This window comes from Cetorhinus maximus, chromosome 15, assembly GCF_964194155.1.
Source record: "Cetorhinus maximus chromosome 15, sCetMax3.hap1.1, whole genome shotgun sequence".
Lineage (NCBI taxonomy): Eukaryota > Metazoa > Chordata > Chondrichthyes > Lamniformes > Cetorhinidae > Cetorhinus > Cetorhinus maximus.
Window position 1 is genome coordinate 102,805,089 of NC_135893.1, and position 18,491 is coordinate 102,823,579.

The 18,491-nt window shown below is 42.7% G+C and overlaps 1 protein-coding gene across 2 annotated transcripts in view; it reads right to left on the reverse strand.

Annotated features, from left to right (window-relative positions):
- snx29 (sorting nexin 29) overlaps positions 1-18,491 on the reverse strand; it is a 504,385-nt gene that overhangs the window by 27,948 nt on the left and 457,946 nt on the right. Inside the window, exon 21 of one of the 2 annotated variants that reach the window (XM_078559133.1) lies at positions 17,389-17,431. The exons of the other annotated variant lie outside the window; for it this stretch is intronic. Coding sequence (XP_078415259.1) covers positions 17,404-17,431 — 28 coding nt within the window. The 3' untranslated portion in view covers positions 17,389-17,403. Of the gene's footprint in view, positions 1-17,388; positions 17,432-18,491 lie in introns of those variants that run through there. 2 annotated transcript variants of the gene reach the window in all.

The following is an 18,491-nucleotide window of genomic DNA, read 5'->3' on the forward strand; positions in this document are numbered from 1 at the left end:
GTGCTTTACAGTGAACAAAGAGCTTTTTGAAGTGTAGTCACTGTTGGAATGTAGGAAACGCAGCAGCCAATTTGCCCACAGCAAGCTCCCACAAATGGGAGAATGATAATGACCTGTTTTTGTGATGTTGACTCAGGGATAAATATTGACCAACAGGCCATAAGACATAGGAGCAGAAATTAGGCCCTTCGACCCATCACATCTGCTCCGCCATTCAATCATGGCTGATAAGTTTCTCAACCCCATTCTCCCGCTTTCTCCCCGTAACCTTTGATCCCTTTACCAATCAAGAGCCTATCTATCTCGGTCTTAAATACACTCAATGACCTGGCCTCCACAGCCTTCTGTGGCAATGAATTCAATAGATTCACCACTCTCTGGCTAAAGAAGTTTCTCCTCATCTCTGTTCTAAAAGGTCTTTCCTTTACTCTGAGGCTGTGCCCTCGGGTCCTAGTCCCTCCTACTAATGGAAACATCTTCCCCACGTCCACTCTATCCAGGCCTTTCAGCATTCTGTAAGTTTCAATCAGATCCCCCCTCATCCTTCTAAACTCCACCAAGTATAGACCCAGAGTCCTCAAACGTTCCTCATATGTTAAGCCTTTCATTCCTGGGATTGTTCTTGTGAACCTCCTCTGGACCCTCTCCAGGGCCAGAACATCATTCCTGAGATACGGGGCCCAAAATTGCTCACAATATTCTAAATGTGGTCTGACCAAAGCCTTATAAAGCCTCAGCAGCATATCCCTGCTTTTATATTCTAGTCCTCTCGAAATAAATGCCATTGCATTTGCCTTCCTAAGTACCGACTCAACCTGCAAGTTAACCTTAAGAGAATCCGGGACTAGGACTCCCAAGTCCCTTTGCACTCCAGATTTCTGAATTCTCTCCCCATTTAGAAAATAGTCTATGCCTCTATTCTTCCTACCAAAGTGCATGACCTCACACTTGCCCACGTTCATCTGCCATTTCTTTGCCCATTCTCCTAACCTGTCCAAATCCTTCTGCAGCCTCCCTGCCTCCTCAATACTACCTGTCCCTCCATCTATCTTTGTATCATCTGCAAACTTAGCCAGGATGCCCTCAGTTCCTTCATCTAGATCATTAATGTATAAAGTGAAAAGTTGTGGTCCCAACACTGACCCATGCGGAACTCTACTAGTCACCGGCCGCCATCCTGAGAACGACCCCCTTATCCTCACTTTCTGCCTCCTGCCAGACAGCCAATCTTCTATCCATGCTAGTACCTTGTCTCTAACACCATGGGCTCTTATCTTACTGAGCAGCCTCCTGTGCGGCACCTTGTCAAAGGCCTTCTGGAAGTCCAAGTAGATAACATCCATTGGCTCTCCTTTGTCTAACCTACTCGTTACCTCCTCAAAGAATTCTAACAGATTTGTCAGGCATGACCTCCCCTTGATGAAACCATGCTGATTTGCCCTATTTTACCATGCACTTCCAAGTATTCTGAAATCTCATCCTTAATAATGGACTCTAAAATCTTACCAACGACCAAGGTCAGGCTAATCGGCCTGTAATTTCCCATCTTTTGCCTCACTCCCTTCTTAAACAGGGGGGTTACATTAGCGATTTTCCAGTCCTCTGGGACCCTCCCTGACTCCAGTGATTCCTGAAAGATCACCACTAACGCCTTCACTATCTCTTCAGCTATCTCCTTCAGAACTCTGGGATGTAATCCATCTGATCCAAGTGATTTATCCACCTTCAGACCTTTCAGTTTTCCTAGCACCTTCTCCTTGATAATGGCCACCATACTCACCTCTGCCTCCTGACTCTCTTGAACTTTGGGGATGTTACTCGTGTCTTCCACCGTGAAGACTGACGCAAAGTACCTATTCAGTTCCTCCGCCATTTCTTTGTTCCCCACTACTACTGCTCCAGCGTCATTTTCCAGCGGCCCTATGTCCACTTTTGCCTCTCTCTTACCCTTTATATATCTAAAAAAACTCTTGCAATCTTCTTTTATATTACTGGCTAGTTTACCCTCATATTTAATCTTCTCCCTCCTTATTTCTTTTTTAGTTGTCCTCTGTTGGTCTTTGTAGGCTTCCCAATCCCCTGGTTTCCCACTGCTCTTTGCCATATTGTATGCTTTCTCTTTAGCTTTTATGCTGTCCCTGACTTCCCTTGTCAGCCATGGTTGCCTCGTCCTCCCTTTAGTATGCTTCTTCTTCCTAGGGATGAATTTTTGCTGTGTCTCCCAAATTACTCCCAGAAACTCCTGCCATTGCTGTTCCACTGTCTTTCCTGCTAGGCTCATCTCCCAGTCAATTCTAGCCAGCTCCTCCCTCATGCCTCTGTAGTTGCCGTTATTCAACTGTAAACCATTACATCTGATTCCAGCTTTTTCCTCTCAAATTGCAGGGTAAATTCTATCATATTATGGTCACTTCCTCCTAAGGGTTCCTTCACCTTAAGCTCCCTTATCAAATCTGCCTCACTACACATCACTAAATCTGGAACTGCCTGTTCCCTAGTGGGCTCCACCACAAGCTGCTCCAAAAAGCCATCTCGTAGACATTCCACAAATTCCTTTTCTTGGGATCCACTACCAACCTGATTTTCCCAGTCTACCTGCATATTGAAATCCCCCATGATCACTGTAACCTTGCCTTTCTTACACGCCTTTTCTATCTCCTGGTGTATCTTGTGCCCCACATCCTGACTTCGGAGGCCTGTACATAACTCCCCATTATGGTTTTTTTACCTTTGCGGTTCCCCAACTCTACCCACACAGATTCTACATCACCTGACCCTACGTCATTTCTTGCTATCGATTTAATTTAATTTCTTACTAACAAAGCAACCCCACCCCCTCTGCCAACCTGCCTATCTTTTCGATAGGATGTATATCCTTGGATATTTAGCTCCCAGTCCTGATCCCCTTGCAGCCATGTCTCTGTGATGCCTGCAACATCATACCTGCCAATTTCAATCTGCGCCACAAGCTCATTTACCTTATTTCGTATACTGCGTGCATTCAGATACAACACCTTCAGTCCTGTATTTCCCGTCCCCTTTCTCATTGTCATCCTTTTATCTGATGTGCTTGAAGTTAGATTCCTAGCCCTTTCCAAACACTCTGTCCTATTTTGTGTTCTGGGGACTTTAATAGTCTCTCCTGGGCTCTCCTTTCTTTTCAGTTTCTTCATAATTTTCCACTAGGGGTACTCCCCTGCTCTTCTTTGAAACACTGCCATGGGTTCTTTTACATCCACCAGATAGGGGAGGCAGGGCCGTTCTGAAGAAGAGTTGTCCAGACTCAAAACACTAACTCTGTTTCTCTCTCACAGATGCTGTCAAACCTGCTGAGATTTTCCAGCATTTTCTGGTTTTATTTCATATTTCCAGTGTCTGCAGTATTTTGCTTTTATATAGGGGAGGTAGGGCCTCAGTATGTCTCATCCAAAAGATGGCATACCTGACAGTGCAGTACTCCCTCAGTACTGCACTAGAGTGTCCATCTTGATTTTTGTGTACAAGTCCTGGAGTGGGACTTGAACTCAAAACCTTCTGACTCAGAGACAAGTGGGCTACCAACTGAGTCACAGCTGATACCTAAAGTTTATTAGTGAGTAAGCTTTGCTTGGTAACGCTGTGGATGACTCCTTCCATCGCTTTGCTTATAGTTATAGGGTCGTAGAGGTCTACAGCACAGGAAAAGGCCCTTCGGCCCATTGAGTCTACGCCGGTCAAACAAGTACCTAACTATTCTAATCTCATTTTCCAGCTCTAGACCCATAGCCTTGTACACCAGGGCATCACAAGTGCACATCCAAATACTTCTTAAATGTTATGAGGATTTCTGCCTCTACCACCCTTTCAGGCAATGAGTTCCAGATTCCCACCACCCTCTGGGTGAAAAAATTCTTCCTCACATCCCCTCTAAACCTCCTACCTCTTACCTTAAACCTATGCCCCCTGGTAATTGGTCCCTCCACCAAGGGGAAATGTTCTTTCCTGTCTACCCTATCTATGCCCCTCATAATTTTATACACCTCAATCATGTCCCCCCTCAATCTCCTCTGCTCCGGGGAAAATAATCCCAGTCTATCCAATCTCTCCTCATAACTAAAACTCTCCAGCCCAGGCAACATCCTGGTAAATCTCCTCTGCACTCTCTCTCTAATGCAATCACATCCTTCCTATAATGCGGATTCCAGAACTGCACACAATACTCTAGCTGTGGCCTAACCAGCGTTTTATACACCTCAATCCAGCATAACCTCCCTACTCTTACAGTCTATGCCTCGGCTAATAAAGGCAAGTATCCCATATGCCTTCTTAACCACCTTATCTACATGTCCCGCTACCTTAAGGGACCGGTGGACATGCACACCAAGGTCCCTATGATCCTCGGTACTTCCCAGGGTCCTACCATTCATCATGTATTCCCGTGCCTTGTTTGTCCTGCCCAAGTGCATCACCTCACACTTAACCGGGTTAAATTCCATTTGCCACTGATCAGCCCATCTCACCAGCCCGTCTATATCCTCCTGTAATCTAAGGCTATCCACCTCACTATTTACCACCCCACCAATTTTCGTCTCATCCATGAACTTACTGATCAACCCTCCTACATTCAAGTCTAAATCGTTTATATATACCACAAACAGCAAGGGTCCCAACACCGATCCCTGTGGAACCCTACTGGACACAGGCATCCAGTCACAAAAACACCCATCGACCATCACCCCCTGCTTCCTGCCACTCAGCCAATTTTGGATCCAATTTCCCAAATTGCCTTGGACCCCATGGACTCTTAACTTCGTTATCAGTCTCCCATGCGGGACCTCATCAAAAGTCTTGCTGAAGTCCAAGTAGACTACATCAAATGCATTGCCCTCATTCACACACCTGGTCACCTCTTCGAAAAATTCAATCAAATAGGTCAGACATGACCTCCCATTAACAAAACCATGCTGACTGTCCTTGAATAATCCCTGCCTCTCCAAGTGTAGATTAATTCTGTCCCTCAGAATTGTATCTAATAGTTTCCCCACCACTGAGGTTAGACTGACTGGCCTGTAGTTCCCTGGTTTATCCCTTCCTCCCTTATTGAATAACGGTACCACACTGGCTGTCCTCTGGCACCTCTCCTGTGTCCAGAGAGGTATTGAAAATTTACCTAAAAGTAGCTGCTCCCAGTTCACTCTGGCCAAATCATATCTGATGTTATTAAAATCGGCCTTCCCCCAATTTAGAACTCTGATTTCTGCCCATCCTTGTCTTTTTCCATAACAACCTTGAATCTAACAGAGTTATGATCACTATCTGCAAAATGCTCCCCCACTGATACCTCTACTACTTGCCCGGCTTCATTCCCTAAAATTAAGTCCAAGACCGCCCCCTCTCTTGTAGGACCTTCTACGTACTGGCTTAAAAAGCTCTCCTGGATGCATTTTAAGAATTTCGCTCCGTCTAAACCTATCACACTATGACTAACCCAATTAATGTTGGGGAAATTGAAATCCCCCACTATTACTACCCTATTATTTTTACACTTCTCTGAAATTTGCCTACATATCTGCTCTTCTATTTCTCTCTGGCTGTTTGGGGGCCCATAGTACACTCCCTGCAATGTGATTGCTCCTTTTTTGTTTTTCAGTTCTACCCATATGGCTTCATTTGAGGAGCCTTCTAAGATGTCATCCCTCCTTACTGCTGTAATTGATTCCTTGATCAATATTGCGATACCCCCTCCTCTTTTACCTCATTCCCTGTCTCGCCTGAAGACCTTATATCCTGGAATATTGAGCTGCCAATCCTGCCCCTCTCTCAATCATGTCTCTGTGACAGCAATGACATCATATTTCCATGTGTTAATTTGTGCCCCCAACTCATCTGCCTTATTTGTCAGGCTCCTTGTATTAAAATAAATACCATCCAACTTTGTCAAACTCCCTTGTGCCTTATCTGGCCTTTAATTTCTATGCCTTCCAGACTCACTTGCTTTCTCTTTTAATTTTGGCTGTGCATCTCCCCCTGCTGAACCTCCTCTCAGGATCCCATCCCGCTGCCAAATTGTTTTAAACCCTCCCCAATAGCATTAGCAAGCCTCCCCGCAAGGATGTTGGTCCCATTCCGGTTTAGGTGCAACCCGTCCGCCTTGTACAGGTCCCACTGCCCCCAGAAACGGTCCCAATGTCCCTGAAATCTAAAGCCCTCCCTCCTGCACCATCTCTCTAGCCACGCATTCATCTGGACTAACCTCCTATTTCTATACTCACTAGCGCGTGGCACCAGAAGTAATCCAGAGATTACTACCTTTGAGGTCCTGTTTTTTAATCTGTTTCCTAGTTCCCAAAATTCTGCTTGCAGGGCCTCATCCCTCTTTCTACCTTTGTCATTGGTACCAATATGTACCACGATCTCTGTCTGTTTGCCCTCTCCCTTCAGAATGCCCTGCAGCCATTCAGTGACATCCCTAACCCTGGCACCAGGAAGGCAACAAAACATTCTGGAGTCACGTCTACGGCCACAGAAACGCCTGTCTGTTCCCCTTACTATCGAGTCTCCTACCACTATTGCTCTTCCTCTCTTTTTCCTCCCACCCTGTGCAGCTGAGCCACTCACAGTGCCATGAGCGTGGCTGCACTCCCCAGAGGAACCGTCACTCTCACCGTTTTCCAACACAGAAAAACAGTTCTCATGCGAGATGCACCCTGGGGATTTCCTGACTACCTGCCTGACACCTTTCTTCTGAATGATGGTCACCCATTCCCTCTCTGTCTGCACTTCCGTAAGCTGTGGGGTGACCACATCTAAAAACGTGCTATCCACGAAACTCTCAGCCTCGCAGATGCACCTCAGTGCCTCCAGCTGCCGCTCAAGCTATGAAACACGGAGCTCAAGTAGCTGCAGCTGGTGGCACTTCCTGCACATGTGGTTGGTCAGAGCGCATAGAGCATCTACATGACTTCCCACATGTTGCAGGTGGTACATAACACGGGACTGAGCTGCACTGCCATGCCTCTAGTTGAAAAAAAATCCCTTACTTTAAGTTACAGTAAAAGTTAAATTATTTATGCGCTTTAAATAAAAACTAGAACCCTTACCTTTCGTTAGGTTAATCTATTTTAAACTGGAGAAAAACTAGAGAAATAAACTGGAGAAAAACACTTACCCACTACTCACCAATCAGCTCTCACCTTTGTGCTGACGTCGCTTTTTGAAGCTTCCCTGCACTCGCGGTGGTTCTGATCTCTCCGCCGCTCTCTTGTGATGTCACTCTTGTTATTTTCAACAAGAACTGACTGCAGGACACTCTTCCCAGACTGCTTCACCGCGATGCTGACTGTAGGATGCTCTTCCCAAACTGCTTCAACTCGATGCTGACTGCAGGACACACTTCCCAGACTGCTTCACCGCGATGCTGACTGCAGGACACGCTTCCCAGACTGCTTCACCGCAATGCTGACTGCAGGACACCCTTCCCAGACTGCTTCACCGCAATGCTGACTGCAGGACACCCTTCCCAGACTGCTTCACCGCAATGCTGACTGCAGGACACTCTTCGCAGACTGCTTCACCGTGATGTTGATTGCAGGAACGCTCTCCCAGACTGGGAGGAGAATGCTGGGACAGTAATTTCAGGTTAGATTTGTCCTCTTTTTAATTGCTAAGCCATACCTGGGAAAATTTTTAACTTATCAGGTAGATGCAAGTTTCATACTTGTACAGGAATGGGTCAGTGAGTGGAATGGAGAGTTCTGGTGCATAAGTTCGAAGTACTATAACAGATGTTGATATGGCTAATAGCCTTCACTGTATCCAATGCCTACCGCCACTTCTTAATATCACATTGAATGAAATATGGGCTGGACACCTGCATCCATGAGTGGGGATTTGGGAGAGGCCGAATGGGATTTTTCATTTGGCACTTTTGGTTGAAGATGTTTATGAACATTTGAGCTTTGTTTCTTAAATCCAAGTGTTGGGCTCTGCCATAGCTGAGTATGGTGAAGTTAAAGGAGACTTCTCCTCCCGTTAGTTGCTAATGGCAATATAAAATATTAACTAGCTTTGCTGTTTTACTCCTTCAGCATATTTATAAAGATATCTACATATTTTGCCTTTGGTGTGCAGAATTCTTTGAAGACTGGTTCAGCTCTTAATTTGGATATATTTTCTTGACAACTGTACTGTAAACATGTTTCAAGAAACAATATCAAATATCACACAGCAAATCTTGCTTGTTTGCTGTAACACTCTGTTCCTGTATCCTGCTCCCTGACCTATCTATAATCTATGAGCCAAAACTCCCTGGGCAACCAGATCACTAATTAACAAATTCATGCTTCACCTATTAAAAGGATATGAAAAGAATTTTTGATGAAAACACAAGCAACAGGGCACACACTAGAATAAAGACAAGCCAGGTGATGCAGTGACACAGTGGGAAGGAGCACCAAGAACTGGAGTGCTGGGGGATAGATTTCATTACGCACTCTGTTGAGTTTCTGTTTGCAAGGTGGGAACAATAATTCCTGGGCTACTTTGGTGTACCACCTGGCAGGAAGCTTAGAACAGCACGTGTGAGGCATTTAAATGCACAGTGAAACAGACAGACCAGCGGGGTCACAAACAAGAAGATGCATCTTAAAAAATACGTTGCAGGATGCTGATATCTATCAGAATTGTTTTAAATCAATTTAAATTAATTTAGCTAAATTAAATAAAGCTAATGATCAGCTTTATGGAGGACTGCAACATTTTTATAACGAGATTAAAAAAAACAGTAAAATTGTGTATTTTTTTTGGTTTACGGAGAAAGTGCAGAGATTGCTAAAGTCGTACAGAATTTCAATCTGTTCCTTCCAGAATTAAAACTGCAATAATTTATGACACTGGCATGAGAGGAAAATGCACAAATTTTAAACGTTAAAAGGTAATTAAATGCACTTAAGCATTGCACACGAAAGATAATTCAAGTTCTGGTGGTGCAGGGCGCTGTTGTAATGATGGGTGGTTGAATATCATGCAAGGTGATATTTGAACAACCATTGTCTGGATTTGGCACATCTAGGAGAGAACAGCAAATACTTCTTGTTAAAAGTGGAGGGAAACAAAACTATGCTACATCTGTGCTTCTTTCAGTGAAGGAGTTTCTCCTCGTCTCAGTCCAAAATGGCCGCTCCCTCATTCTGAGACGTTAAATTAGATTTTCACTACCGAGGTGGGTACCGCATGGCAGACCCACCATGATTTAAAGGGCCCCATTAAACCAAATCCCTGCTCTGGGGAGGTGGAGGCAGGGTAGAGTCAAGCTGGCTGACCCTGGAAGCAGATCCTAGTTGGCCACGTGCGAATGACGAGGCAGACTGGTTAGAAGACCGGCCTTGTTTTTTCTGGAACGTCATCCCCATTGTTTTATAAGCTGTTAGGCACTCCAGCCCTCACCTCTCACACCACCTCTCCTCCACCACACCCCACCCCCCACACCCCCCCCCATGCCAACTCATGCCCTATACCCACCCTGAATGCTCCCTAATACTCCCATTCCACCTCTTTGGCCACTCACCCAGTATCCACCATGGTCAGACCTCAGAAGCCACGTGGAGATGAAAAAAAAAAATCTTCTAACAATCTAATACAGCTCCCACTCATACACACTTGATGGTGAAAAAAACTCCCATTCATGAAACCCATTCAAAACTTTTAAATCTCATGTGGTTAATCTCTTATAAAAACAAACAAATCTCCATTCAGAGCCAACAAAAACAGCTAGTCCTTTAATAGAATATTTAAACTGCTGTTAATCAAACTGTGAACTCAGAACTCCCTTCTGAGATAACAATAGATTTTGAAACTCAGCTCAGCATTCATCATGTGATAATATTAATAGTCCTTGGGAAATGTCAGTAAAGAACTCTATCGAAACTGCACAAATAGATGGTAATTTATTTTCTAACTCACACCAGATGGCCTGTCAATCAAAGCAATCCAGCAGATGGTGCTTCTTTTTTTAAAACTCCCACTGATAGCTTCTGCCTTTTTTTGTCATGTTTAAAAAATGGGGGATTGAAAAAAAAAACTTCTGGTCATAACACTTAAATAGGCCTGATCCATTTTTCAAGAATGATTACATTAACTCCAACAATTCCTGACTCCTACACTGTGGGTTGAGGCCCTTGGAACAGCCAAAATGGGGCCTGTTTGAACTTAGCACTAAGTTCAAATGGCCCTGCTAAGTTTGGGTTTCCCCCATGTGTGAATCACGCCTGCCCCCTCCACCTGCTGGCAAAACTTAGATCTGTTGGAAATGGTGTGTGACTTCTGCATAAGGGTCCTACCTGCCATTTTTAAAGGTCTGCGGCGCCTTCTTGCATAAGCAGGAGGAAGAGTACCTGACACCAATGGGGGAGTTGGCCACTAACATCATTGTCAGAGACATGGCACACAGCATTGGAGGTGTCCATGTAAAACAGGGCGCTTGGAAATCTTCCTTTCCATTTCCTTTTCTTCTTAATTCTCATTCACACACAGCTTGACAACATAATGAAGCATTGTGCTACCATTTATCTGTTACCCCTTGCCACTACATGCTAACCCTTGTTACTTTTCCTTTTTTCTAGTTTCATAACCTGTCTCAGATCTTGTACAAGCATAGACTGAGGGGGTGGGCCATCCCAAAGATGTACCATTGTTTGCTCTCATCTTTCCAATCATCCGCCTAGAAATTGCACCCTCTGTAAGTTAGGGGGGTGGTCAGCATTGGATGACTTACACGTGAGCAGAAGCAATTGCAGTTGGAAAGGACAGCCCAGGAGACAGCTCTGGGTGGCAATTCTCTTCCTAGTTCTGCTGAAGAGAGATGCAGACTTCAGGGACCCAGGCTTTAAATAAATGATGGCTGCTCGACACCTGCAATTTCTCAACATATCCTTGGCCTGCCAAGGAGTTTCAAAACATGGCAGAAAACATGGAGCAGTTGGCACTGACATTTTGCAGGCAACTACGGAAGCACTGGGGTTTCCCTACAGGAATCTGTGTCAATGATGCTCATGAAGCCATGCAGTCTGTGGGCTTAACCATATCCTCCACTTTGGACAAGCTAGGAGGGCAAATGATGGGGCCTTCAACTGGATCATATTTTATTCTTTCACAGATTAGTGCGATTGCTGAGCCACAGCTTGATGGCAGGGACAGGAAAGGGAATATGTTGCCATCCTCAGGAGGACAACACAACCAGAAGCTGGCTACAGGCAATGCCAACACTGGTGTCTGAAAGCCAGTTGGGCCAGGCTGCCCTGACCAGCTGCCAAGTTGCTGCAGTCTACAGCCAGGCTCAGTCAGGCCCACGCTCCTACAGCTCAACAGCCACAAGCATTTGACAAGCCTTTGACTGAGCCACAGCAGCACTGCACCTTACAGGCTGCAGCAGCTGGTGAAACACTGGAGTGGGTAAGAGAGCAGTTGAGACACACTAGGGGCTCACAGCAGTGTGATATATAGTGTTACATGTTAGAAAGTTATCCTTTTAAAAATATTTGTGTGCAGAGTTTGTTCCTGTGGGATATGTGTTCATTTTTATTCCTGGAACATTCCCTGATTCCTACTCTGTGCTTCTGCTTCTCAGTTCCCCACTGTACAAGGTCCATATTTTTGGGATAAAAATGTTGCCAAACCCCTGCAACATTTGGTGTTCTTTTTAAGTTATTTGCCAATGTATTTACCTTCATCAGTTTGGTTCTAATAATTAGCTCAGTGTCTGTGTATATAACTGGACGTTCAGCAAAGACTCTGGACATTCAGCAAAGACTAAGTAAATTCTGAAATCGCACCTAGGCTCAACTGAAATGATACATTGTGCACAAACAATGCAATTCTATCAAGCAATGATCATCATAGCACATCCATACTCACTGCAGTTTACAAGGTTCAGTGCTTATACTGACATGGCACAAAATGTTACAGCCTTGCTCAATGATCCCTTATCTATTATGGATGATGAGTTACTCAATGTGCAAAGCAGAAAGACTTTGGAAATAAAAACAGGAAATGCTGGAAATACTCAGCAGGTCCAGGCAGCAACTGTGGAGAGAGAAACAGCTAATGTTTTACACCAATGACCTTTCATCAAGTCTTGAAAAAGAGAAGCAACAGGTTTTAAGTGAGTACGGAGGCTGGAAAAGGATGGTCAGTGGGTTGGGGGGTGGGGGGGAGGTCTGTAATAGGGTGGACAGCAGGAGATTAAATGACAAAAGGGAATTTGGCGCAAATAAAAGGAGGTTTTAATAGGAGTAAAGAAACAAAAGACTGGTCTAGTAGCAATGTAAATGGGAAAAGCAGAATTATTGCTAACAGTTGCTGTCTGACACAATGGGGACAGAAATTATGATCTGAAATTTTTGTACTCAATTTTAAGTCCAGAAAGCTGTAAAATGTCAAGTGAAAAGGTGAGTTGCTGTTTCTTGAGTTTATGTTGAGCTTCACTGTAAAAGTCTAGGAGACCAAGAACATACGGTCAAAGCTGAAAGTGGGGTGGAGAATTGATATGCAGGCAAGTGGAAGCTCAGGGTCATGCTTCTATAGTGAACTGAGGACTTTTTAAATGTGCATCTTACCTGTCAGATAGGCCTGGATTTAATGTCTGACAGTGCAGCACTTCTTCAGGACTGGACAATGAAACAACAAGCATTGAGTGTTTAAGCCCAATGAAATATCTGATATAAACAAAAAGCAGAAAACTACGGAAATTTGGAACTAAAACAGGAAATGCTGGAAATGTTCAGGTCAGTGAGCAGAATTTCTGTTTCTGCTTCAGAGCAAGTGGGACCTTGAATTCCCTTGCTTACCAGTTCAATTACCAATTCCACTTTGACTTCTGTTTTTGGTTTTTGATATTGTTTCAGTGAATCTCAACATAAGGCCAAGGAATAGCACCTTGTCTTTTTGTTAAACGTTTTGGAATCCTCTGTCTGGCCTGAAGACTGACTTTCATAATTTCAGAACTTAACCTCAGCTCCCATCTTCCTTGTGGCAAGGATGTTGGTCATGTCTGATGGGCGAGTCTATATTTTGGCTGGGGAAGTGGGGGGTGCTGCTGGGGGGGGAAGAGAGGCATTCCACTGAAACACCACTGTGCAGGGGCAGTTTACATTCTTGCTTTCAACCTACTTTGTTCCTCTTGTAGGCTGCTGGATTCAGTTTCAGCTTTTCTTGGTTGCATTTCAGACCTGCTTTACAAACCATGTGCCCACTCCCATTCCCAAGCCAAGGCTACTGTTGTAATATGATGTATCTGTACCTTTGAGGAGACGTATCTTAAACTGCTGTCAATCACTACTACCTCGACAGGATGTGATGTATTCGTCCCACGACTTGTATTCAGTCTGCAAACAGTCGAGATTAGAGACTACATAGTCTCCCAGTTAACTCAATTTGTATATAGTCATATCTTCAAATAAAAAACCCACAATATTGTTTCACCAATCCTTGTCGTGTGATTGGTACATTTAAATCTAAGGGAAGAACGTGACAACCACCACCTCAGCTATTGACATATTCTCTGCATCTTCTAGATGCCTTGAATTTCTTTCATTATGCTTTGCTCTATTGACTCATACTAATATCACTTCAATCATCAGTTTTCCATTTATGGGCTGTGCAGGTCATTTTACTTTAGTTAATTTTTACTCTTCATTGCCTTTGATCCACTCATTTCAAAATGTTATTCACCTATAATCTTTTTCAGTCCTAACGAACGCCCAAAATGTTAATTTACCTTTCTCTCCTCATATGCTGACTGACCTACTGAGTATTTGCAGCATTTTCTGCTTTTGTTTAGGTATTTTATATAAACAGAACACAGAGCATTAGTTTTTAGCATTTATTCCTCTTAAATATAAACAGATTATTTAATGATACCCAATTCATCTGACATAATTCCACTCATATGCATCATCTCTAACAGTTTTGAATACTCATTGGTAAAGCCATTGCATTTCATTGCTAACTGCTGCAGACAGCTTAAGAGGATTTAAGACAGTTTAGTTTTATAATGTGGTGTTTCACATTGTCCTGACACAGCAGCAGCAAAATAACTCTGCAGATGAACAATCACTTGGGACATTTTTAACGCACGCTGGGGGAGGTATAACTGTAGCTGTAACTGCTGGATGAGGATCCAGTCTAAACTTGACGATCCTCTACGTATTGCTCATTGGAGACTCAGCCACTGTACGAATGTTAATGTTACTCAGTTCTATTGGTTTACCATTTCCCTCGGCCCCACAATCACTCCCTGCTGTCAGATTTCTAGTCCAAAATTAAGTCATGGATGAGTCAAACCTTTCTACAGAAACATCAAAGCCATCCATTTTGACTCCAATTAGAAATTCCATTCACCTGGCACCGGCTCTATCACCCTTTTGGGCCAGTGACTCTGGCTGAACCAGACTGTGCAAAATCTTGGCATCTTATTCAACTCAGAATCAAACTTCAAACCCTGCATGGTGATATCCATCACCAAGAACATTTATATCCCCTGCAACACTGCCATCTCTACCCCACTTGGTTTCTTTCTCATGCTTTTGTCATTGTTAAGCTTCAGTTCTTAAATGTCCTTTTGGCTTATCGTCCGTGTCTCCTCACAAATTCCAAATTACAGTGTCAAAAACTCAGGTGCTCACATTCTGTCTGCACTACCATCAAATTGAGATAGTGGCCAATTTTTAAACAACTTTTAAAGAATTCCCCAAGATACCTATTGGCACATTTTACTGTTGCTGATGACTGAAAAGAGGCAATTATCCAACAGATCCTATCGCCTAAAATTTAACCAGTAGTTAGAATTCACTGAGTAAAGTCCATGTGTATTGTTTATACAAATAGCTTTGCTTTTCTCCAGTAAACAAATAGTCAATGGGGAATGGATATGACTGTAAATGCAACTTGCCTGTTCACAACAATGACGATGCCTTACTTGCTGTAGCATTATAGACAGGATGCATGACCATAAGGCAAAGCCCAAAAGCTGCTGATAAAAGAACTCGAATTTATATAGCTTCTTTCACAGCCTCAGGATGTTGCGAAGCCCTTACAGCCAATGACATCCCTTTTTTAAAGTGTAGTTGTAATGTAGGGGAATGAGACAGCCACATAATACGACAATGACACGAAAGATAGTGACAATGACCAGGTTATCTGTTTTAACATTGTTGTTTGAGGGATAAATATTAGCCAGGACTCAAGGGAGAACTCCACTGCTCTTCTTTAAATAGTGCCATGGGCTCTTTTATATTCATCCGAGAGGGCAGATGCAGCTTCAGTCCAAAGTCTTAATTATCCAAAAGACAGTATTTCAGCAGCGCACCATTCCATCAGTGCTGCACTTGAGTGTCAGCCTAGATTCTGTGCTCAAGTCACTAGAGTGGGGCTTAAATCCACAACCTTCTGACTCAGAGGGAAATGTGCAATCCACTGAGCTGCAGCTGAGTTACATAACAATGTTACTGAGGTAATTTTGATGTATAATTTGTTGTGATACAATCCAAAGACTTGATTCTTCCCCCTTCCTGTTTATGCAGAAAATCAAAACTGTTCGGGCCTGCAAATGAGCCCTACAACAGAACTATAGAAGATCCTCCTGAATTCTCAATAAATAAATACTATTGTTCTGACAAGGCAGGTACATATGTAAACAGAATTTTAGTCCTGGTTGTGTCATTTATGCAATAACCTACTTTCCTTACAATTAATCAAAGTTATTTAATTTAATGGGTTTACTTTTAACCCGACTGAATCTTTTCCCTAAACAATATATATAGGTACTGTTATGACCACAGCCGATATTAATTGCCGTGCGAACCAAATCCCAGGGGGAAACTTTGCTTACGGGCCTTTCTTTTGGAATCTGAAAATGAGAAGGGCACCTACTGATCTCAGCAGTAAGAAGTCCAGTAACACTTGTGGGATTTTAAAAATTAAACATACAAGTTTTATTAACAAGAATAAAAGAAAACTTAAGCACGCAAGATTACAGATACACAGTTAAACTTAGTCTCACAAAACATTCCCCCAGAAAGACACTACTTGATCAGACCCACGAGTAAACACCTTCCAGGCAACTCCCTTTTGGATGTTTAACAATAAAAAAATCCAGTAATATTACCCAAGGCAAACTGCTGTTGCTTCAATAAAGGCATACCACATGACCTGTAACGCTCTTCCACTCTGCTGTGAAAATCCAACCTTCAAAATAAAACTGCTTTTTGTAGCCCAAGGCTTTTCTGGCTTGACTGGATGGTTGATTCAAACTGTATCCTCTCTCAGCCACAGCTCTGGCTATAGCTCCAACTGCTACATCTCACACCTCCAGCTCAATAGCCAACAGCTCAAAAAGCTACCCTAAGCTCTACACAGTAACTCTAAAGTACTATTTTTTCTTTCATCTCAGGTTCCATCATTCTCACACCTCTTTGAAACCCAAATCCTTCCAAATATAAGGTCTTTCACGTTTCCATCTTGCTTTTTTGCTTTCGAGACAATAAAATATAATATCCCCCCCCTTCTATTTATTTATGGAACTCCTGCAAGATGCAAACATGGTTCTTGTTACCTTTGACTCCACCTTGATATTCAAACCAACTCTCAACTTAACTAAAATGCAAATGTTAGATCCAACCTGTTTTTACCTGTACCTCAAACCTAACACTATCCTTTTCATGTTTCAACCGCCCCCCCCGCCCCAACCCCAAGAGAACCTGTCTCTTATTAACCTCTGCCCAGCTTAATTAAATCATACACCCACAGCCTTTTCACAGAATAACACATTATTCTCCACAAATATTTTTTAAAGGAACTTCCATTTCTCACAGTGCTATCTCTTAAATCCGGTTATCTGAAAACCGGAGTTGTCCAAAAACTGGATATTTTTATAAGCCGCCATGCATCAATTTTAATTGTTATTAAATGAGCAAAGTAGCTAACTGAGCCAATTTGGCTAAGTGCTGCATAGGCATGGTAGCGTACCAAATTCGTTGTTGGCTTTGCGCACCAGTCTTTTCCCATGCTCCGAGTGGTTCGAGCGACCCTTAGCCCCACCCATTGACCTGATTTCATGTGTCTCCAATTAATTAAATTGAGTTTCTGATTTTTTTTTAAAGCCGAAAATCGGCAAACTCTGAACTCGGTCCTGAGGTTGCCGATTTTGAGACACTGCACCTGTACCATATTTTTAGTCCTTAGACTGTTAGCATCTCCATAGCATTTCATAACCCCTGGAATAGCTATTCTTTGCAAAGATTTCATTATAATTGCACAGTAAATCTTAATATTAATTATTGAGTAATATTGATCCAACACAATGTACATAGTTTTAAAAAGTCTGTAATGAGGTGATTCATGTGATAATATTTGTTCTAAATCCACTAAAGATTAAACATATGACACAGAACAGGTGATTCTGGGGAAAAAAGGATAAACTACCATAAATTACAAATCAATCACATGTCATGAAATTAATAAACTGAAGTTGTGTTTATCATGATTTATATTACATTTAATTTGCTATCAACCTATCCTATCTAAATGTCAAGATTATAATGATTAAGGCAAAATAAGAATAAGAACACATCTTTAATCTTTCTGAATAAACCAAGCTTTAGCTTAAAAAAAAATTAATTATGAAGAATACTATGATCATACTGCTACAAGACATTGCTGAGGAGGAGATTGAGGAGTATATTCACTGCAGTAGTTGATGTCATTTTCAGGGGAGGTAGATGAAAGAAAGTAATTTTCCACAAAGTAGAGGTTCAAGGGTTGGTGACATTGGGGAGGAATGGGGGAAATTCACAATAAAGTCTAGATAGAACAGTCTCTTAAAATAATGGGAGTAAGACCTCTAAGGAATTTGCAACTTATCCTGCAATGTAGCCAAAATGGCTGTTTTGCAGAAATAAATGAAGTTGTTAAATTAAAACTTGTAATCATCAGCTTTGTAATGGGCACTTTTAAAGGACCAGGATTCATTTTCTCTGAAAATTAGGATCACAAAACCCTCCCCGGAAAACAATACTGTAAATTGAGCTTTTCTATGGTTTTACCTTTCTTAATCTTGTGAAAATCTGAGATCCTTGGTCACAAAGAATGAAGAAAGAATCTACATCCTTACATGGTGTCCTACACATTCACAGGACATCCAAAAGTGCTTCAAAGAAAATTAACCTGTTTTGCAATGAACTGCACCGCTGTTATGTAGTCAAATGTAAAAACCAATTGGTGCGCAAGGCCACAAAACAGTAAATAAGATATATGACAGATTAATTTCTTTTTGGCGATTTTGGCTGAGGGACAACACAGGGAGAGAGCTCCCCTGCTCTTCATCGAATTGTGCCAGGGAATCTATTTCGTCCACAGGCGGGACCTCAATTTGATGTCTCATTTGAAGGATGGCACCTCAACAATGCAGCAATCTGTCAGTACTCTACTAGATTTTGTACTCAGGTCCTGGAATGGGACTT